General features: G+C 45.0%; 1 protein-coding gene across 1 annotated transcript in view; it reads right to left on the bottom strand.

The window, feature by feature from the left end:
• Positions 1-964: 964 nt before the first annotated feature.
• Wt1 (WT1 transcription factor) overlaps positions 965-21,257 on the bottom strand; it is a 46,242-nt gene continuing 25,949 nt past the window's right edge. Inside the window, exons 7-11 of the mRNA XM_057780196.1 lie at positions 10,427-10,523; positions 7,316-7,466; positions 5,287-5,376; positions 4,423-4,506; positions 965-2,303 (exon numbers count right to left, since the gene is read on the bottom strand). Of these exons, the coding sequence (XP_057636179.1) occupies positions 2,182-2,303; positions 4,423-4,506; positions 5,287-5,376; positions 7,316-7,466; positions 10,427-10,523 (544 nt within the window). The 3' untranslated portion in view covers positions 965-2,181. The remainder of the gene's footprint in view (positions 2,304-4,422; positions 4,507-5,286; positions 5,377-7,315; positions 7,467-10,426; positions 10,524-21,257) is intronic.

Below are 21,257 nucleotides of genomic sequence, written 5' to 3' on the forward strand. Positions count from 1 at the left end.
GCATAGGAATCAAACCCAGATTGCTCTGTAGTCATTGAATCTCTGGCCTGCCCTGAGCAGTAGGAACAATGTGGTTGAACCTTTACTGTGAAATGCGCTCTCTGACTCACTGATGTCTGCCGTGCTTGTCCTGAGCTTCTCCAGAGAGATGCTGTCTTCTGGCAGGAAAAGATAACAACCACTAATACATATGAATCACCGCACTCGCCAAAGTTAACGATGATGCGAGAGCCAGATGCAGAAGAAGAGGGGCTCCAGACCCTGCTTTTAGGCTGTCCTGACCATGAGCTGCAGAGAGTCTCGGCAGCTAAGCTCCTTTGTGCTCGCGATCCTTCTAAAGGAAGAAGTGAAACCCGGAATGCATGCATGCTCTAAGATAACGGAGCTGAGAGAGGCTGAACAAATCCACATGCCTACGATGGAAAACCATCCACCAGAACCAAAGAGGGCTTCCAGGTCACAGAGAGTGTGGCTCTGCCTTCACACTCAGCTGCCCTGGGGAGTATAAGCAGTTTCCCGCCTGCTGAAGTGAATCATGGCAACTTCCGTTGTCAATTCAGTTGTGTTAGGTGTTTTCTTCCCTCCTGATCCTGGGAAGCTATCATTGAGCTTTTCAGAAAGGCTAGAAATCAGTGGAGCCTAGATATTCTCTTCTGTTAGTCTAGACACAATGCAGTGAGGATTTGATTAAAATAAGCCTTGAAACACAATACCCACCAGAGCATGAGAAAGCCACCCAACCACCCCGGAACGGCAGCGATCTCTTCATAGTGCAGGGCGAAGGTGACCCCCTGCTACTCTGAAGATAGGTCATTCCCAAAGCCCAACAGAAAGAAGTTGGCTGTGGTCAGGGGTCTGGATGGACCATGCCATGTTGATGGCATGATTACCTATTTAAAGGATGTTCAACTGGCTTTGAGATTCAAACACAATACAACCAACAGACTCCTGCATTTTCTTTTTGAATAGACTTTAATTGACAGCCAAGTGAAAAAAAATGCAGGTTACATTTTTAGTATTATCATCAATACACTGTAAGATTGACATCCACACAGTGATAAATCTAATATCCATACACCTCCTAATTTTAGTTGACAAAGAGCACATCATATATACATATATATTTACACAGTATTTCAAGCAACAGTAAATAATAAACTCCCTCCCTTTAAAAAACAACAACAACAACACACACACCTTTAAACAATGGATTTCCTCACAATAATATATCTTTTTGTTTCCCCCACATACAGAGTCAAAGATACTTAAGTTACTTAAGAACAGTCTTACCAGTGAAGATCCTGGACCAGCCCCTAGTTTCTCTTAAAGTCATTTTAATTTTTACAACTCAAAGCCACATAGCCAGTGTGGTCTTTACATTCTAAAGAGACCCCAGATGATGAAAATGAATTCTTCCATTTCCTTTGCATGAAAAGGAAAGTACATCTCTGAAGATGTACCGAATTACAGCTAAAAAGTAAATCAAAAACATTTTTTAAAATCTCTGCTCTTTAAACATTATTTCTTAAGAGCACGGTGCTAATGTTAGCAATGACTAGCTGAACACTCCGAAGGCTCCTTCGGGTTTCTATGCAGAGGTTCCGGTTAATTCTAATCCTAAAACCTATGAACTTTAAAAGAATTCCTGCCTTCCAGGATTCCGGGTTTGCAGCCTGACCTCTGAAATTCTGGGCGGGACTTGCCCCTGGTGCTTTGCTCTCTGATTTATTTCTTTCTAGGGCTGTTAGTAAATGGGAACCATGACAAAGTTTACATTAGCAGGCACACACACCATGCCCTGGCCTATAAATATCCCATGATGGAAAATGGAACAATCGCTCCCATCCTGGTGCGCATGAAGGAGAAGAGGGAGGTAGGGGGACATTAGCAACAATGTATCTTCTAACAGTGGAAAGTTCTGTCTGAATGGCAATGCTCTTTCAACCAGCACAACATCTCGAGCCACTTTTTCAGGCCTGTGAGTTAGCCAAAAGGAGGAGGAGCACAGATTCCTCCCAGCAGACCTGATAGGGTGTAGCCAAACACGTGTGCAGTCTTGGAAGTTGGATGACGACGTCAAGTCACTCTGTAGATGAGTGGGGAGGAATTTCTAAATCGGGTTGGGAAGCAGTTTGCACACTGTCCTGCCTGGGATGCTGAGCTGTCCCCCGGTCGGACCCCTCAAAGCGCCAGCTGGAGTTTGGTCATGTTTCTCTGGTGCATGTTGTGATGGCGGACTAATTCGTCTGACCGCGCGAACTTTTTCTGACAACTGTGCCACCGACAGCTGAAGGGCTTTTCACCTGTTGACACAATTGCCAGTTAGAGAGGCTTGCAGCAGAGTGACTGGGCGCAGGTTCAACTATCAAAGGCCCCGAGCTAAATCACCACCAGATACCGGCCCTGGACTCCCCTGGGTCATTCCCTAAGCTAACCAACTGGTTCCTCACTGGCAGCTTGGGGTTAGCAAAACCTTTCGAGGGCTTGAAAACCAGAAGCACTTTAAACATAAAAAGACGGAAAACTTGGTAAATGAGAGAAAAGCAACTCATACATTAAGGAGGTTTAGGAAACCACTGTCTCATCTCTTAGGATACTCTGTGACCTGTGCAAATGTTCTCCTTTTGCTGTCTAGGTGGGACCTAAGCTGCAAGGGTCTGAACCCTCGATAGTGTTGATTGATGGCTGCTCTGGACAACTGCCTTCAATACTATTGACTGACAGCTGGTCAGCAATAGATCTGGGACTGAAGCTTTACTCTCTCTATGTAGATGATTTAAAATAAAGCATGGGCACCATTTATATCCTATTTGATTATGTTTAATAGAGAGGATGACTCAGAACCTAGCTGTGTTAGAGGGGGGAGTCTAGCAACACCGGTTCTGCCAAATGGTGAAGACTGTTCCATATCAGGAGCTCCCTTTCTCTTGAGAGATAATAAATAGCTTGTATGTAATGCCTAACATACAAACATCACTTATAGATGTATGTTCGTTGCCTTGTATGTTTCTCAAAACAGCCTCACAAAGAAATTTTATCTTCACTCTTCAGATGAGGTTGCATGACTGTTGTGGACACATCCAGGCAGGGTTCAAACCCAGGCATATCTAATCCTGAAGCCTACACTCATCCCTGTGCCTTCCCTCTGTCCACCCCAGGGCTTGCTAAGCCCTGTGCCACGTGGAGGATCTTCCTGGGGTGTTGAGAGTCCCACTGAGAAATGTCCCAAGAGATGTGGTGCTTGGGGGCCAGACTGGGTGACTGATCAAATATGGTATCAAGTAGTTTGCCGGTGGCACAGGTTTGCAGGCAATGAGTTGTGCTGGGGCAATCTCCAGACTATTACCACGGGACTAAAAGACAATTTGCCAAAAATACCCAAAGAAGGAGAACAAGATGGGGGCCCAGGTGCTCTGACGGTATCTTAAGGTATGAGCTGTCTGTGTTGGGGACCGGGAGCTCCCCCAGAAACTTACAAGGCCTTCTGGCCTCCTGCTCAGCGTCCACCTGCTTTTCCTGCTCTGGTTCCTGCCTGTCACCCCACCTCCTCATGGGCACTTTTTAACTCTTCCTCATACTGGTCCCCTCAGTGACACCAGCTTGGCTATTCTGGCTCTCTCTCCTCAGTTCCCTGGCTTCTCAGCATGACTATTTGAACACGTGTTCTTTATCCAGGAGAAAGAACAATAGGGATGAGGTGGGACAGAACAGTCACCACTGACGTTGCTATCCAGTCGCTAGTGGCTCTGGGCAAATCATTTCATCACTACCCATTATAGACTCAGCTGTTAAATGAGGGCTAAAAGCGCCTACCCTACTCTTCTTCCAAGGTGCTGTAAAGATGATGCACTAACCTACAACATGGCTCTGCTTCCTAAGGAAGCACAGGAGTCACGAGGGTGGAGCTACTGTCATGGGGAATCTCAGAAGCCTGTGGCCAAGCAGTGTTTCACCAGCCAGTGTCTATATCAGTGGACCGTTCTCCTTTCTGTGCTAGTATAAAGGAAATACATCCATGTGTTCCTGTTAATCTAGCAAAAACCTAGACTTCTCATGGAACTTTAAGTAAGCGAAGAGTGCAGGCTCTAATCAAGTCTGTGAAACGTGAGCTCTCAGGAGAATGAAGGATCTCGAATTTCTGATCATGCTGCGGGTTGACTGTTCTATCAGTGAGTGATACAGCAAACTGGGCATGATGGGGACCAACATATCTTCCCGCCTTTGCCATCTCTTCCCTACTCGGCGCTCTCCCACCCTTCTCTGGAAACTGTCATCATTTGCCATGTAGGGGTAGCTAGACACTCCAGACATTGCCACTCAGCTATAGAATTTTTACACGACTCTCATTACAGTCTCACTTAACAGTAGCTTTAAAAAATAATGAAGAATAAATGTGAAGAAAAGTTTACGCACTTGTTTTACCTGTATGAGTCCTGGTGTGGGTCTTCAGGTGGTCGGACCGCGAAAACTTGCGCTGACAAGTTTTACACTGGAATGGTTTCACACCTAAACGGACAGAGAAGGTCTAGCCTCGGCCCTAACAATGCGAGGCACAGTGACACACATAAGGCGGGCTTTCTGGCAGCTGGAGAAGCCCGGCATATCCATCCCATCGGCCAGGTCTGTGTCTACCTGGACCTCACATTTCCTTGAGCCCCAGGCCCAGCAGAAGTCACCTGGTTCTGTGCAGCGACCTCCAGGTGCTGCTCCTTATTTGGGGACCACAAACATCCAGCTCTCACAGGCAGGCAAGTGTCATAGACTGAGGAAAGTAGATCACTGAACACTGGCTTCTCTCCATCGCCCTGGCTCCTAACTGAACCTCAGCGGGTCACCAGCCTGCTGTGGGATCTCCCTTGTGCTGTGTTCTCATGAGAAAAGTGAGTCATTTCCTTTCTTTTCGCTTTTTCCTTTGTAAAGAAAGACTTATTTTTTATTGTTCATGTGATGTGTGTGTCTGTGTGAGTGTATGTCATGTGTTGTAGTGCCCTTGGAGGCCAAAAGAGAGCATGAGATTTCCCGGAGCTGTGGTTACAGATACTGCCTGATATGGAAGCTGGGGACTAAACCCAAGTCCTCTTGAATAATTTTCTTAACTGCCAAGCCACCATCTCCACAGCCCCTCTCTTTTCTAAAAGACAAATATCCAGACGAGGGAAAGAAAGTTGGAAGAATTAAATGGATAAATAGATCACTCTCTTATCCATGTTCAAGAGAAGATGGCCACAAAGTCAGCTCTAACCCAACGGCCTGTGGCTGCTGGCAATGAGAAGTTAACCCACAAACCTGTGTGTCTCCTTTGGTGTCTTTTGAGCTGGTCAGAGCGAGAAAACCTTCTCTCACAATCCTTGAAGTCACACTGGTATGGTTTCTCACCTTAGGGAAGACACATGTTGTTTCTGAGTACAATGCTGGAAATCCATCCCCATCACTGGCAAACCCTCCTGAATGCAGATGAAGGTATCCCAAAGTGCTTCCGGAGAGCTTGTTAGGGTAGTGCTGTAGACTTCCAGGAAGGTAAAAACCCCACCTACACACACGCCCATGGACACCGGCAGGAGAGAATAAGGAAGCTCCGGGACTTAGGGTGTTGGGTGTGGCACAGTCCCCTTGCTGTGAAATGGAGCCAGTAATCTGACAACTGCAAAGGGTTCATGAACAGATTAGACCATGCAGAGATGGAAGACTGGTGCCTAGCACAGAGGCAATGCTCAAAAAATACATGTATTAGCAGCGACTATTTAAAGAAGAAAAAGAAAGAAATAGAGAGAGAAAGAAAGAAAGAAAGGAAGGAAGGAGGGAGGGAGGGAGGGAGGGAGGGAGGGAGGGAGGGAGGGAGGGAGGGAGGAAGGAAAGAAAGAAAGAAAGAAAGAAAGAAAGAAAGAAAGAAAGAAAGAAAGAAAGAAAGAAAGAAAGAAAGAAGAAAGAATTGACTCCTTGGTTGAATCTGAGATAGGATTTTGGGTAGGTGAGCCTTGAGGGTGGCCTCATGAATTAAGTGTTCCACGTTTTACAGCCTGAATATTTGGTGTTCTCTGCTTCTGACTTCTTGTTCTTGACTCCATGGTGATGAGACAACTCAATTAAGCCAGGAGCCGAAGCATTTAGCAAGATTGTTCTTCTTTCATCTGAAAGGAGTCAGCAGTAGGATTGTGCAATCCTGGACTCAGAAAGAAGGGCCACACCCCTGTAGCCAAATGAAAACTTCAGCCAAATGCTGAGAGAAGAGCCCCCCTGGAGTGCATTGAGCTTCTGCAAGGGTCCCCACCTCCTGGAATTCTGAGTCACTGAATTCTGGGATAGAGAGCAAGCTATTCAGAGGTCAGTAAAGTCTGTCCTTTGATGGGCAGCTCCAAGCCGCCTTTTCTGCTCAGGACCACTGATGCTTCCCCGGGCCTTTCTGTGTGTCACCTGTAACTGACCTCACCACTCCTGAGTCCTTCTAACTCAACACCCTTCACCTTAATGTCTCCATCCCTACCCATCAAAGTGTTAGCCCTCACAAATGCCACCTGTTCTGCAATGCTATCTTATGAAATACCCCCACAGGCTCATGCATTTTGCCCCTTGGTCAGAAGCTCACAGTGCCATTTTGAGAGATGGTGGGACCTCTAGAGAAGCCTTACAGGAAAAAGTGGGTGTGGCCCCTGAGGCTTAGAGCCTGGTACTCTTCTGGCTCCTCTGTCCTGTCTCCCTCTGTTTCTTGGTCCAGAGATGTGAACAAGCAGCCTCATTCTTCTATCGTCAAAGCCAAAGATGTTCTCACCGCTGTAACGTCCCTGCTGTAATAAACTGTGCCCTCAAACAGGGAGCCAAACAAATCTGCTTGTCAGGTGACAGTGACAGTGAGCCTGCTTAGAGATCCAATGGCCTTCTTCATATCGCAGAATTAATTCTAGAACCTCTAAGTGTGTATTTGGACCTCCCATTCAGAGTCTATAGTAACTTTGTCCATCAATCTCTGGGCCATCTGATTGTACTATCCCTGGCTTGTCTTCCCTGCTAAAGATGCCAATAGTTCCTCAGAAAGAACATTACCTTTTTTTTTATTTAGGCTTAGAAACACAGAGGCCTATGCTACAACTCCTGCAGTACAATTTGATCCCATTTCCTCTAGGCCGAAGAATTGTACAGTACAGGCATTACCAGCTTCATTGTCCTACAAGGTGTGTGGAGTAAAGGGACGCTGAGCAATTGGCCCAAGGTCTCACCAGCCTTCCATCCCACAAGTCACCTGTGTCCTTAGCAGTGGGAAAGTCCAGGATGGGAGCTCATGCGCCACCACTGCTCGAGTCTGGGCAGTTGACACACTTACCAGTGTGCTTCCGGCTGTGCATCTGTAAGTGGGACAGCTTAAAGTATCTCTTATTGCAGCCTGGGTAAGCACACATGAAAGGACGTTTCTCACTGGTCTCAGAGGCTGACCGGACGAGAGTTGGGGCCACTCCAGACACACGTCGCACATCCTGCAGGCAAAATATAAGAGATGTGGAGACCTCGTACCACATGTGAGCATTCATGCCACTGCCATAGGAAACTGAGCACTGAAATATACCACAGGAAGAGAAGGTAGGTATGATATGAGACCAAAAAATATTTGCCTCCATCCCCTAGTTTCTGCGGCAGACATCACTAATGGATGATAGATTAGGAAATTCTATGATGCAGTGTTCTGATGTTATTACTGCTTAGCACCAGAACTTGGATTTGAAATGAAGTCTCTTTGGGGTCCCTGGTACAGACCTCTAGAGAAGAAACATTCGTGTCTGAAAAAGCTCCCAATCCATCTCTCACTTGAAACAGCAAAATCTAGAATCCCAGAGTCCCAGCCTGCATGTATGCCCTCCCAGCTACAGGCTCGGGCATGTGATTATGGACTCAGTAAGAAAATGGATGAGAAAGTTCTTAGAAGTGAAAGACATGAGACACTGAGTGAGGCCCAACCTGACCGGAGCTTTACAAGTAAATAGATGATAGACCAGTCTCTGGGTCTGGGGCCTCTAAATCCACCAGAATGCTGTAGCATAATCAGCGTGTTCTTTTTTTTTTAATATTTATTATGCATACAATGTTCGTATATATGCCTGAAGGTCAGAAGAGGGCACCAGACCTCATTACAGATGGTTGTGAGCCACCATGTGGTTGCTGGGAATTGAACTCAGGACCTTTGGAAGAGCAGGCAATGCTCTTAACCGCTGAGCCATCTCTCCAGCCCCAATCAGCGTGTTCTTTAGCAGTGACACAGGCAAGCACCGGAAGCCCTCTGCCTTCTGTGCCCTTTGCCTGCCCTTCCCACAACACCAACTTGTCCCTGTCATCTAACAGGGGAGGCAAATCTCCTTCCTTGCCCTCAAGCTCAGCGATTCCTGGATAGCAGGAGTGATTCTTCCTTGTTCAATTTCAGCTATGCCATCAGGACCAAAGAGATGGATTGCTGGCACAGAAGCACCCCTGTGACGGTGTAAAGACCTGCAACTAAGCCAGGGGTTCTCAGCCTTCCTAATGCTACAACCCTTTAACACAGTTCCTCATGCTGTGGTTACCCCCAACTATAAAATTATTTCATTGCTACTTCATAATTTTGCTGCTGTTATGATTCATTTGTAAACACCTGATACGTTAACTCAAGGAATCACGCCCTACAAATTGAGAACCACTGCTCTGAGCTCAACAACTTCCTCTCCCATGTGCTTTCTAATCTACACACACTCACACATTCTTGTCCCTAATTCACTCGTGTCGTAGTATGTCAGCCGTTTGCCTTTCTCCCGGGGTATGCAAGTAAATGAAGGTATACAAGGAAATGGCAGGCTGTGGCTTGTTTGGCGTAATCTAGAAGGGAAATAGCAGGGAAATAACATCTATAGGGAGTGGAGTCTAGTAAAGGCCCTGTCAGTGGCTCTGATAACTGAATCTGGTGGGAAGGAAGGCACATTAACCTCTTCCGTCTCTTCTCACCCTAGACGAAGACTGTGTAGGACTTAGACTGAAAAGCAGCTGGTGCTGTCAGGCTGCGGTCTGGCAAAGGAAGCCGATGATGTCTACTGCGAGACGCTCAGATGAAACTCTGTGACAACCCCACCTTTCTGTGGCTTCTTCTTTCTCACCATGAAAAGGCTGGGATGACAGAGCACACTGGCTTCCATGAAGTGGAGTTCCTTGTCTATGTCACAGAGGGACTGGCCCTCATGCAGCTTCTTTTCAGGGTTTTAACTTCCCTTGAAAGGATACACTAGCTATTCCTTTTGTGGCAGTCCCTAGTCAGGTTTGTAGATCACAGATGTGAATCCTTGATAAATGGGGCTCTAACTATCCAAAAGAAGCTGCGATGGGGGTGGGATCTCCCCTGAATAACCTACATCCTCTGAGATTCTTTGCTCACCCTGAGTCCTTTCCCTTCTGTTTCTTCTAATAAACACTACTATTTAATTTTCACTAATAAACAATATTAATTAGCAAAATAAATATTGTGGAGTCCAATAAAATGTATATTACACATCTCAGCACCCACTTACTAGTTGTGTGGTTTTAAACAAACCCCTTGTCTTCCCTCTTCAGTTTCCCGAAGTATAATGTGTCTACCTCTTAGGAATGCAGCGGGGGCCACATCAGAGAACAAAGGCCGTGCAAGGGAATCTGAAATCACCTTGCTAAGTCAAAAAAGCTGCCTGAAAATGCAACGGAGTATTCAACACTCTGAGAAAGGGGCAGTGATGGCTGGAGAGAGAGAGGGACTGGAAATGGAATGATGCACACAGTGGTGGAATGTGAGCATTTTTGAGACAGTAAACTTCCATATGATAATAATAACAGTAACATAATAAGTGACATTATGTGCATATCAAAACCCATAGAACTATACAACAAAACACTTCAGTTACCAATAATACACCTACATCCACTGTAACAGCTATAGCCTACCAGGGTGTGAAGGTCATAGCAGGAGGACATTGGAACACTATAATTTCTGCGCATATGTTGTACAAACCTAGAAGCTAGAGAAAGTTGATGTTTTAAAGTCTGTGTCTAAATCTCACTTCACAGAACGTGTCTAGCCATAAGTGGTACTGTTGTTAATGCTATTATCAACACTTGGGAGGCAGTCTTTCTTTGAGTACCTTACAATACAGATCAAACCTTAAAAGTCAAATGATCCACATGCAAGAAATGGATCGCCCACTGTGGAGAAGCAGAACGAATAATAAAGAAGGAAAGCATGGAAGTCTTCAGGAAGTATCTTGGTTGCAGTCATGCAAGGCAGCATCTCTTCAAGGGCAGAGGGAGGGAGTCCCTTGGTACCCCCAGTGGAAGAGGTGCATCTCCGATGGCAAACACTTGCCAGGGCCAGGTGGTCCATCTGCCGAGGCTGCAGGGCAGGTGAGCAGAAGAAGAGGCAGGGAAGGTGGCCTTTGGTTGGGCATCCTACCTGAATGCCTCGGAAGACTCCATGGGTGTGTATTCTATACTGGGCACCACAGAGGATGGGGGTTGTGTGGTTCTCACTCTCATACCCTGTGCCGTGGCTGCAAACAAAAAGATGGAAGTTGATTCAGGGCCACCTTTTGGAAATGCTGAGTCTTACCTTCTTTGATGAGGTCACTCTGGAACAGAGCTCTGTGAAAGCAGAGGCCATTCCACCGAAGCGTCACCACCTTGCAGCCACCCCCCCCAACTCCCCCCCCCCCCCAGAGGCAAACTGTCTGGGTCTGTGCTTCATTCAGACAAGCCAAGGAAAGTCACAGTGGCAGGAGCTCATTCCGGCAGCTTGTTTACAGCAGGCCGGCAGTGCAGTATCTCAGGAATGAGCAGAATGCCTCGGGCTTCATGTGAAGCACACTGGGGTTTTGTCAGCACCTCATGACTCAGTTCTTACCAGATAGCACCAAGAAAAGTGATGACATTTACAAGAAGAGATGTCACGTCCTCAGAAGGGAGTGGGGCATGCACGTCTGTGGCTTCACTCAGTCCGCTCATCGGTTTTTCAGATCAAGTTAAGTGTGTGTGTGTGTGTGTGTGTGTTCCTGTGTGCGCAGTTGCATGTGCATTGTGTGTGAATGTGCATTTAGAGAACCTGAATAGACACCCTGTATCTTCCTTGGTCTCTCTTCAACTTATTTCTTGAGACAGGGTCTCTCACTGAACCAAGAGTCCCCCAGTTCACCTAGGCTGACTGCACAGTGATCCCCAGGGATCCCCCTGTCTCTACTTCCCCGGTGCAGAGACTGCAAGCACACCTGGATTTTTTACACGGGTTCTGGGGGGTTGACATGAGGTCCTCATGTTTGCATGACAACTACTTCGCTGACTGAGCCATCTTCCCCCAACTTAAGTCTTTGTGGCCATCGACGAGTGCTGGACAATTGTCCTTCATTCCAGGCTGACCTACCTCCTAGGAAAGGCATTGCTTGGTGTAACTCGGGACCACAAGTAAGGCCTGGGGAATGTGGAGCCTCAACAAGAACAACCTGCAAAGCCAGAATGTTCTGCTCTGAAGAGTCTCTCCTTCAGGTACAGTCCTGGGATCGTTTCTACAGAAATTTTATTTCCAATCCAGCCAGCACAGAAACTCTTACCCACACTGACAATATATCAGAATTATATTGAGAGTCACTGTGGGCTTGGGGATGAATCAATTTCTGTGCTTTCGTCTCTGTGAAAGGAAGCAGCTACATCAAAAATACCTAGAAGCCTCACAAAAACATTAGCTAAAAAGTGGTCATATTACTCAGAAACCCTAGGTGTATTCCTAAAACAAGTAAAAGCAGATTTTTTTTTTAAAAAAAAAAAAGGTTGTGTATACTGTCCTCTAGAAATATTGTTTATTCTCAAAAGTCAGTAATTAGAGTCAACTTGCCAATCAACTTACAGAATAAAGAAGTATATTCACACAGTGGAATTCTATTTGGCAAGATAGGCATGAACTATTCATATGCTACTGTGAGTTTAAGAACAAAAGCACAAAAGATCATGTGCTGAAGAATTCGATTTACACAAAATGTGCAGAGTAAGTCAACTGATAGAAAGTAATTTAGTGATTGGTTGCCTGGGACAAATTGAGTTGGGGAGAACACAGGAATGATTACTGAAAATGTCCTACCTAGCTAGGAATGGCCACACAAGTCTGTAACTTTATTAGAAACCATTGCACTATTCGCTCTAAGTGGGGGAGCTATATGGCATGCAAAATCAACAAAACTCTTTTGAAATATTTTATAGCAAGCTGAGCATAGAAGTGTACACCTATCATCCTAGCATTTGGGAGGTGGAGGCAGAGGGTCAGCAGTTTGAGATTAGCTGAGACAATGTGAGACCTTTTCTCAAACAAACACACAAAGTAATAACCACAATAAACTTTGTAGTGGCATTGTTAAAGGCCTCCAAGTAAAATTAACTGTCAGGCTAAGACCCTCTGCCTCTGCTACTCCAGCATCATGGATACCAGGATGTAGACAGGTGACAAGACCCTGCCCCTCTGCCTCCCCTACTCCAGCATCACGGATACCAGGATGTAGACAGGTGACCTAGTCCATTAGCCCACTCTGATGGACTTAGGGAAGGCCTGGCTGACTCATCCCTAACTCCCCATGGGAAAGAACTCCTGGAAGAGAGAAGTGTTTGCCAGGAAGGCTGTAGCATCCACATAGTCCAGGTCCACGGCAGCTGTAGGGTTTCACATTAAGTTCTGGCTCACACATTTTAGAAAGAAGGGTCTGTCTTCTTTGGACAGTTTGGGGAGGGAGGTGACTGTTCTGTTCCCCTAGCCTACTACACCATGTCTGTATATCTCATGATGACTGTTTCATTTGGTGTCAGTTGGCTGAAATTCCCCCTTACTGCTGCCTTCTGGTAAGCCATAGCGTGTGTGTTATTACGTCACAGCCATTTCTGTGTATCTCCTCCGCTCAACACTAAACTGGACCCTTGAGTACAGAGTCTGCTCTCCTTTCTGCATGTTGTATCCTTAGTAATTAAAGTGAGCACGGAGCCCATAAATGTCCCCAGTATGGCCTGAGCCTAAACCCTCTTCCACATGCTAATCTTACAGTTCTTAAAAGATAGTCTTCCAGGCTATAGGCTGTGTCAGCCATAACAGGGTGAAACAGGGTCTTAAAGAGTTTAGAATTAGGACTATAACATGAATGCAAGAGGCTAGAGAAGCACGCCTCATCTGAAGGGATTCCATCTAAATCACTCAGAATCAACACTTTAGTCAAGCATGTATCACTGAGGCTGTGGGCCACAGTCCAGCAGGGCTCACACCTTGGGCTTGGGTTGCTCGGTTCAGTGTGTACATAACTGCTTCTGGCATGTCTAAGAATGAACAGCTCCATTGCACTCCAGCCACGGTGCTCTTTCCCGGTCTAATAAAAATCTCCAACTCTCAAATTCCATCCCTAACTACCATGAACTGAGGAAGGGATCCATGGCCTGAGCTTAAAGATATCTTTGTTTTAGGTAGGAATTGTATTTTAAATTCTATCCGACTCATCCCAGCGAGTCATGCCCAGCTGTTGAAATCTTTCAGACTCTGGATTTGGCTTCCTAAACATTTGTTTTCCATCCCCAATCTCATATCATCTCTACATCTGAAAAGCATCTCTCCAGGGCTGAGGGAAGAGCTCAGTCAGCAAATCATATGTCATGCAAGCAGGAGAAACTGAGTTCAATCCCCAGAAACCATGTAAAAATCTAGCATGGTGATATGTGCTTGGAAGACCAGCCTGGGGAGGTAGAGACAGCTGGATCTCTAGAGCTCACTGACCAGCCAGTCTGAACTAATCAGGAAACTCCAAGCCGATGAAGAGACCCTTTCTCAAAAATACAACATAGATGATTCTCTAGGAACCACGCTGATGTCCTCTGGTCTCCGTGAGCATACACATGCACCCCAAATGCATATTCATAGACACGTATGCACACAAGAGGTGCTGATGCATGGTATATGTTATATAATACATGTCAACTATTTTTCAGGGATATTGAGGTGATGGGACTCCAGAAGATCTCTCTGTGGTACAATTTGAAGGAAGCTATTATAGAAAAATATCACACATGTGAATAGGATACAGTCTGTTGGGGCAGAAGTTACCCTGAGACAGAAAGGCTCATGAAGACGACGGGGGTCAAATCAACCAGAGTGTGAAACCCACCTTCTGGCATAGATGAAGCCAAGTTTTATACCAGGATAACTCTCCTTACCTCAGCCCACAACTCTGCTGTGGGTAAAGCAAACCAAATCAGTGTGAGGGTAGACCTCACAACAGCCCAGAGCTACAAAGCCTGCCAAGAATGGCAAGAAGTCTAAGAGTCGCGGTGAACATTTCCTAGAGGAAGGTTGCACATTCCAGAAAGAAGAATCCCAAACAACCTGGAGACAGAAGGTGTTATTACAGAGCTGAGACAAGGGAGCGGGTTCTAGCACAGAATATGGGCCCCAGCATGGCAATTAGCCAAGGGGCCCCTTCTTCAGGTTGGAAAAGAACACAAAGCTTCCCTACCACCCAACCCAGATAACGAGGGAAAGGAAAGGGAGATGTATACATGGTGCGGTACATGAGCCAAGCATGAGCAAACCTGGCCTTCCTCAGGCTAAGAAACTGTTGCTTGTAAAACACTGTTCCTATTTTTTGCCACCTCTTAATCTGCTTGTTAAAAATAAGATATTTGACTCAACTGAATGACAGAGGAAAAGAGTCCAGTGATCATGGCTAATAACACGAGGAAAGCCACAGGGATTTGCAGTAAGGTGAGATAGGCATCTATGGATCTGGTGGGAAGAAGCTGGTGGGTTTGGTACAGGCAGGTGAAGGTGGGAAAGAGGAAACTTGGGTGATGTTGTTACTTTTCCAAGGTTGAAAGAGTGTACCCTGCTCTAGAAGTCACTCACTAGGTTGACAAGGACATTTTAGATCATCTTTGGCATTATTGTCCAACCAACGATAAACCATCTATCTATAAAGCATTTACCCCCTCTCTATCATGCCCACAGAAGTTCTAAAAGAACTATCAAAATATCTCTTTGTAATACAGATTCACCATATCAATTACCTTCAACTCTCAGAATGAAAATTCTGCCACAAAAAAAGGAGCAGACTTGGCTTTGGGTCTTGTATATGACTGAGTAACTTTGGTTCTTACTGGTTCATTTTTCTTCCTCGAATTCTCTGAAAGATCCAGCTTGGTAATCTCCCTTACTGCTCCAGCTTTCCAGAACACAAAGGCTTTTTCCCACTTGAAATTCAAGGCGCTCACCTATCTCAGCTCTTCCACCAACTCTCTTAGGCTCTGAGTTTGCAGAGAGTATTGGACAAGAGGGCAATTGTTGGGTGACAAAATGTGGGCTTGCTTCTATTTTGCTTAAAGCAAAGACACAAACTCAAATACCCATAAAGGGTCCAAGTAAATTGGTAGAAGTAAATTATGAAGACCCCAAGGAACCAATGGGACCCCAGCAGAGAGGGACCTCAGCCACATAGCCTGTGTCACGTCTCTGTTGGCCTACTACTGACCCCATGAACCCCAAGCTGGCATCTCTCCCCATTCTTGAGACTTTTCCATGATTTTATAAATTTGCATTCTTACAAATAAATTCACTTTTAAAACCTATGTCTGACCTAAGAACTACCAATCTGCATTCTCTATTTCCAAGGCTGAGTAGCGAAGCATAAATTATCAACCTAAAATTTCCCATCTTGATTCTGCTGTTTTCTCCTGTATGTCAATTAAATAAAAATGGAGATGTGCCTGATGCTTTGAAAACTAGGCACCAGGCTCCTTCAATCCTTGAAAACTTGAAAGAATGTGTGGGCTCTTTTCTTTCAGCGACTCTGAGAGGGGCATTTCCTCCCTTGTCAATTTCTGTTTCTGGTACCTGCACATGTGTCTTGATCCCTTTTTGCACACTGTACCCTCTCTCTCTCTCTCTCTCTCTCTCTCTCTCTCTCTCTGCCTCCTACTGCTCTTCTGTAGTTAAGTTTCCCACTGCCGCCCTCTCATAGCGACATTGGTGCTTTCATGTAGGCAACCGAACCCGCCCAGATAGTCCAGGACCAATGCACCATTGCCACCTCAATACCTTAACAGAATCACTACACCTGTGGCTACATAAGGTGACATGCACAGCTTCAGGAATTGGAATCTGGGTATCTCTAGGTATTTAGCCTATCACACCGAGGGAACTAGTGTGTTCCAGTTCTTACAGATACAGTTAAAAAGTTAAATTGATCTGGATTATACATCTCCAGATTCCTCTGAGAACACACTGTTCTTGAATCTGAAAGTCTAAGTACCAAGCCCACTTATAACTTATACCCCCATGGCTAGTGAGTCATCTCATTGTTTCTGCATCCAAGATTCAGCATTTGCAGGATGAAGCTAATAACCTATTTTTCAGTTTCATTTGAAGATTAAAGAGATGAACTATTCAGGAAGCAAAAGTTAAGTATCACTGAGTAACCACATCCCAGCAATGTCCAGGAGTTCTGTGTTTGTCAACACTCAGTGACCCACACTCATAAAAAAATATTTACTCCATATGCGGTTCATATTGTCTGGTGATGGAGGTTGATAAAATTTGTATTTTCGATCTTGAGTACAACCCTGGAAACCATTAAAGATGCCTTTAAGGGCTTTAAACCCATCACCTTACTCCACGGACTTAGTCTCCCTGGCCCCTGTTCCTTGAAAAGTGGAAATAACAACGCCAGCCCTATATGGCTGTTGGAAACCCAACCCAGATCAGGAAAGCATTGTGCAACACTTGGAACAGGACAAACATTAAATAAATGTTCACTGTTGCTTTCAGAGTTACCACTGTCATTGCATTACAAAATATTCTGCGGTTTAAGGAGAAGTTGAGTTATGTGTCCAAAGTCAGGGGAAGGGCAATGGCAGAGCTGAGGTCTGAGTCCAGCCCAGTGCATGTCTGCTCTCTTTACAACTAACAGAACAATTTTGTGGTACAAATCCATCTTGTATCATCGTGACACTTGAATGACCTCCAGCTCTTTCCTCCATGGTCTGGATCAAATAGGGCATGTTGATATTCTACAGCGTAGCCAGGGAAAAGGGGAACAAAAAGGGAATGGGTGCAACAAGTTGAGTTGAGCACACTGCCGCTTCTACTGTGAGACCATATTTAGCTGGGTGTTTTTATACCCCATAGGGGTAGAGAGGTGGATCAGTCAGTAAAATGCTTACCGCAGAAGCACGAAGATCTGACCTTAGCTCTCCAGCACTGATGCACAAATAAATAAATATGTAAAGCCAGCATGCCAAAGTGTACCTGCAATCCCAGCCCTTAGGGAGGCAGAGGCAGGAGGATTCCTGGGACTCGCTGACAGCCAGCCTAGCTGAATCAGAGAGCTCCAGGTTCAGTAGAAACCCTGTCTTAAAAGATAAGTGGGTAGTGACTGAGGAAGATGCATGGTGTTGGATTCTGACCTATAAACACACACACACACAGGGGGAGGAGGTACAGAGAAAGAACGTGCAATGCTAATTGCTGCAAGTGTCCTACTTACAGGGGATGAGCAGTGTTACAAAAACAATCTTTTTTCTTTCCTTCTACCCACACAGAAGCGGTTACCAGCAGAGCACGTGCCTGGTGCCTTCATCCCCGAAGCAGCTTTCACAGGCATAAAGTGTGCACCGAGACAGTCTGCTTTCCTAAGCCTTAGAGCGCATCAACTCGCTTCCTCAGAAAGCTGCAGAAAGAGGAAAGTGTCCTTCACAGAACACAAATTATAAACCCTCTTCTTTCTAAAACAGTTTGCACTGGGCTCTGGCTGAGGAAAGAGAACATTTGAAGAGAAGCTTCTTTAGAAATGATTAATTCTGATATTCTACAGGCACGGGAAGATTAATAAAAAGGAACTGAGCTTTTACAGACGAAGAAAACCAGAGCTTCCCTGAAATCCCTTATCAACAGAAGAAGTTTAAAAAAAAAGAAAAAAGAAAAGAAGAAAAAGAAGAGCTTTTTTAAGGCAATTAGCTTTTAATATGAATATTCAACAGGAAAGCATTTTGGCCTGTGGTTTTTCTCCCCCACCTCTAGTTATTGGCCAGGTGTGCAAGACCCTACACTTAGACACCATCATCACCTTCGTCTTCTCACCTCTGCAGAGCTCATGAGGGGAGCGCGCAGACAACCCGGAGCTCTTGTGTATCAGAACATGGAATTTCCTCAGAAGGCTCTCTGCACCCTCCTTCCTCAACACCCAGCACATAACTATGAGATGTATAAATAAGCGCTTGTTCCTTTTGGCGTTGACAATAAGCTTGGCTACAAGCCCTGGGGCCTATCACCCCTGCATTTAGTGTGCAATTTCGCAGATAACAAAAAAGTAAAGGAGCCCCATTAAGAAACAGAGCCAAGCTGCGTTCTGCATCACTTACCGAATTACCCTTGCCTGAAGATAAAGGGACCCACAACTAGTCAAGCCTCTAGAGCTCCTTATCTGATTACAGAGATACAGGAGCTCAAGGTCTGAAGCTACAAGTCTGACGAGGCAGAAGCCAGCAGAACCGCCACCAAGCACCTGGCCGGCTATCTTCCACATCAGCGGGGACAAAGGCTTCAAGAGAGGACAGTCAAAATAAACAGCACAAGCTTCCCAATGACTGCTTACCACAGAGCGCGATGAACCACGACCATCTCAAACTGATCAGTCCTAAGAACATGCCAGGACAAAGGACCCTGGGAAGTCCTGAAAGTCACCACTGAATGTTTAAGGACAGAGCAACACCAAGTGAAAAGCCAGCCTCCTTGTAGTCAGAAGAATCTCAAAAGCCACTTTCATGAATGCAGACAAGATCTTAGTGGGGAAATGAGGAGATACCTGATTATCCACAATTAGAAGTAGTGACAACCTGGCATAGAAGCTTCTAGATCACTGTGAGTACTACTTTACTCTGTCTGACTGTGGTCACTGAAAGCAAGGTAAGCAGACTCCACAGTTCTACACGGGTGTTAGGAGCAAAGGCATCTAATCACACTCTTCTCTTCATGAGATTCAATTCAGCTTTTCTAGTGACTATAACATATTGGTTAATATGCTAGCCACACTGGTCAGAATGCAGAGAACCCCCAAGCCCGACTGATACATCTGTAACACAACCCCTATGCCAAAAACTCAAGGAACAGCTCGGAAGAAGAGCGGAAAGATTGTAAGAGTCAGAAGACCAAATGTCTGCTGCGAAGCAGTGACTTTTATTATGATAGGGAAACTGCATACATGAACTCTCAGTGATAAGATCTCATAGGCGGGAATCCTAACATGACACCAATTGACACTCCGATATGGGGGCGTGGAAATCTCACAAGGCCTCACCCTGAGATGCAAAGCCACAGGTTATTAATGACTTTTGAGAGCAGGAGAATCAGTCTTTTCCAGGAACAAGTCCCTGATAGATGACTCAGTTCCAAACAATCCGCTGTAAATATATACATATGAACACGTGAGCAATGTTAAGTGAACTCAGCAGTTTGCATGTATAGATGTGTGTATAAGAAAAAGTAAAGAATAAGAGGGCATGAATTTGAGAAAGAGGGCATGGGAGGGCATGGGTGGATGTGGGTGGAGGAAAGGGAAGGGAAAGCATGTAAATACAGCACACATGCAAAAAATTCAGTGCTGTGCATATAAAGGGAAGGGTAGAGAGATGGGCCTTCTTTTACTAGACAGCACAGAACATAAAAACCTAAAGTAAAACAAGCAAGCTAGTCCAACTGAATTTACACACACACACACACACACACACACACAGAAGGGAGGAGGGGAGAGGGAGGGAAGAAGTGAGGGAGAGAGAGAGAAAGAAATAGAGAGAGAGAGAGAGAGAGAGAGAGAGAGAGCTATCATCTGATAATTCAAAACCACAGAATTTCCTCAAAAATAGCCTTAGGAAAGAATCGGCTATTGTTTTAACTTAGAAAGTGTTGATTCGTTTCAATTTAAAGATTAAGGAAAAATATTTTTTTTTGATTTTCAGGAAAGTAATATACTAATTAATTTGTTTACGTGTATGCATGCACATAACAGTGACAATGCCCAAGTATGGAGGTCAGAGGAAAACTGATGGAAGTGGTTCTCTCCCTCTTTCCACCATTTGAGTCCTGGGGATTGAACTTGGGTCCTTGGCAGCAAGCTCCGAGCCATTTGCCAGACCATTTAATACTTTGTTGTTGTTGTTGTTTTGTGAGACAGAAATTCTCTGTAGCTCTCGAGTCTGTCCTGGAACTCGCTCTGTAGACCAGGTTGGCCTCAGATTTACAGAGATCCATCTGCCTCTGACTCCCAAATGCTGGGATTAAAGGTATGCATCATCACAACCCAGCCTCCATTTAATACTTTCAAAAATACTTTTTAAAAAGATTTCTTTGAGTATGTGTTTATGTATATGAGTGCTTTATTTGCATGCATGCCTGCATGACAGAAGAGGGCATCAGACACTTTTAATACTTTTCAAAAATTAGACTAATTTACTGGAATGCTTCACCTGCATGTGTAAATATGTACCACATGTGGATCTGGTTCAGAAGAGGGAATGGATCCCATGGAACCAGAGGTACAGATGATTGTGATTCACCATATGGGTGCTGAAAACCAAACCCAAGTCCTCTACAAGAGCAACACACATTCTTAGTTGTTGAGTTACCTCTGGCTCTTCATTTAATATTTTCCATTGTTTCTTTTATTAAATTCTAATAAAATTACATCATTCTCCCCTTTCTTTTCCTTCCTTGAAACCCCACCATAGACCCCTCCTTGCTCTCTTTCAAATTCATAGCCTCTTTTTTTATTAATTTTTGTTACATACATATATAAGTACATACATATATATCCCTAAATCCATAAATACACTCTTTCAGTCTGTATCATATTATTTGCATGTATGTTTTCAGAGCTGACCATTTGGTATTGGATGAACTATCAGTGTGCTCCTCTCTGGAGAAGACTTTTCTCTTGCTCTCAGCATTCCTTGTTGCCTGTGCCTCTTTGTGTAGAGTTGGGCACTTTTTTTGTTGTTGCTTTGTTTTAGACAGAATTTTTTTCTGTGTATCACTAGCTGACCTGGAATGTGCTCTGTGGACTAGGGTGACCTTGAACTCAGAGATCCGTCTGTCTCTGTCTCTTGCGTGCTAAGATTAAAGGCGTGCACCACCACACCCAGCCTTCGGTGTTTTTTTGTTTTGTTTTGTTTTGTTTTGTTTTGTTTGTTTTTTGTTTTTCGAGACAGGGTTTCTCTGTAGCTTTGGT

This window comes from Chionomys nivalis, chromosome 9, assembly GCF_950005125.1.
Source record: "Chionomys nivalis chromosome 9, mChiNiv1.1, whole genome shotgun sequence".
Classification (NCBI taxonomy): domain Eukaryota; kingdom Metazoa; phylum Chordata; class Mammalia; order Rodentia; family Cricetidae; genus Chionomys; species Chionomys nivalis.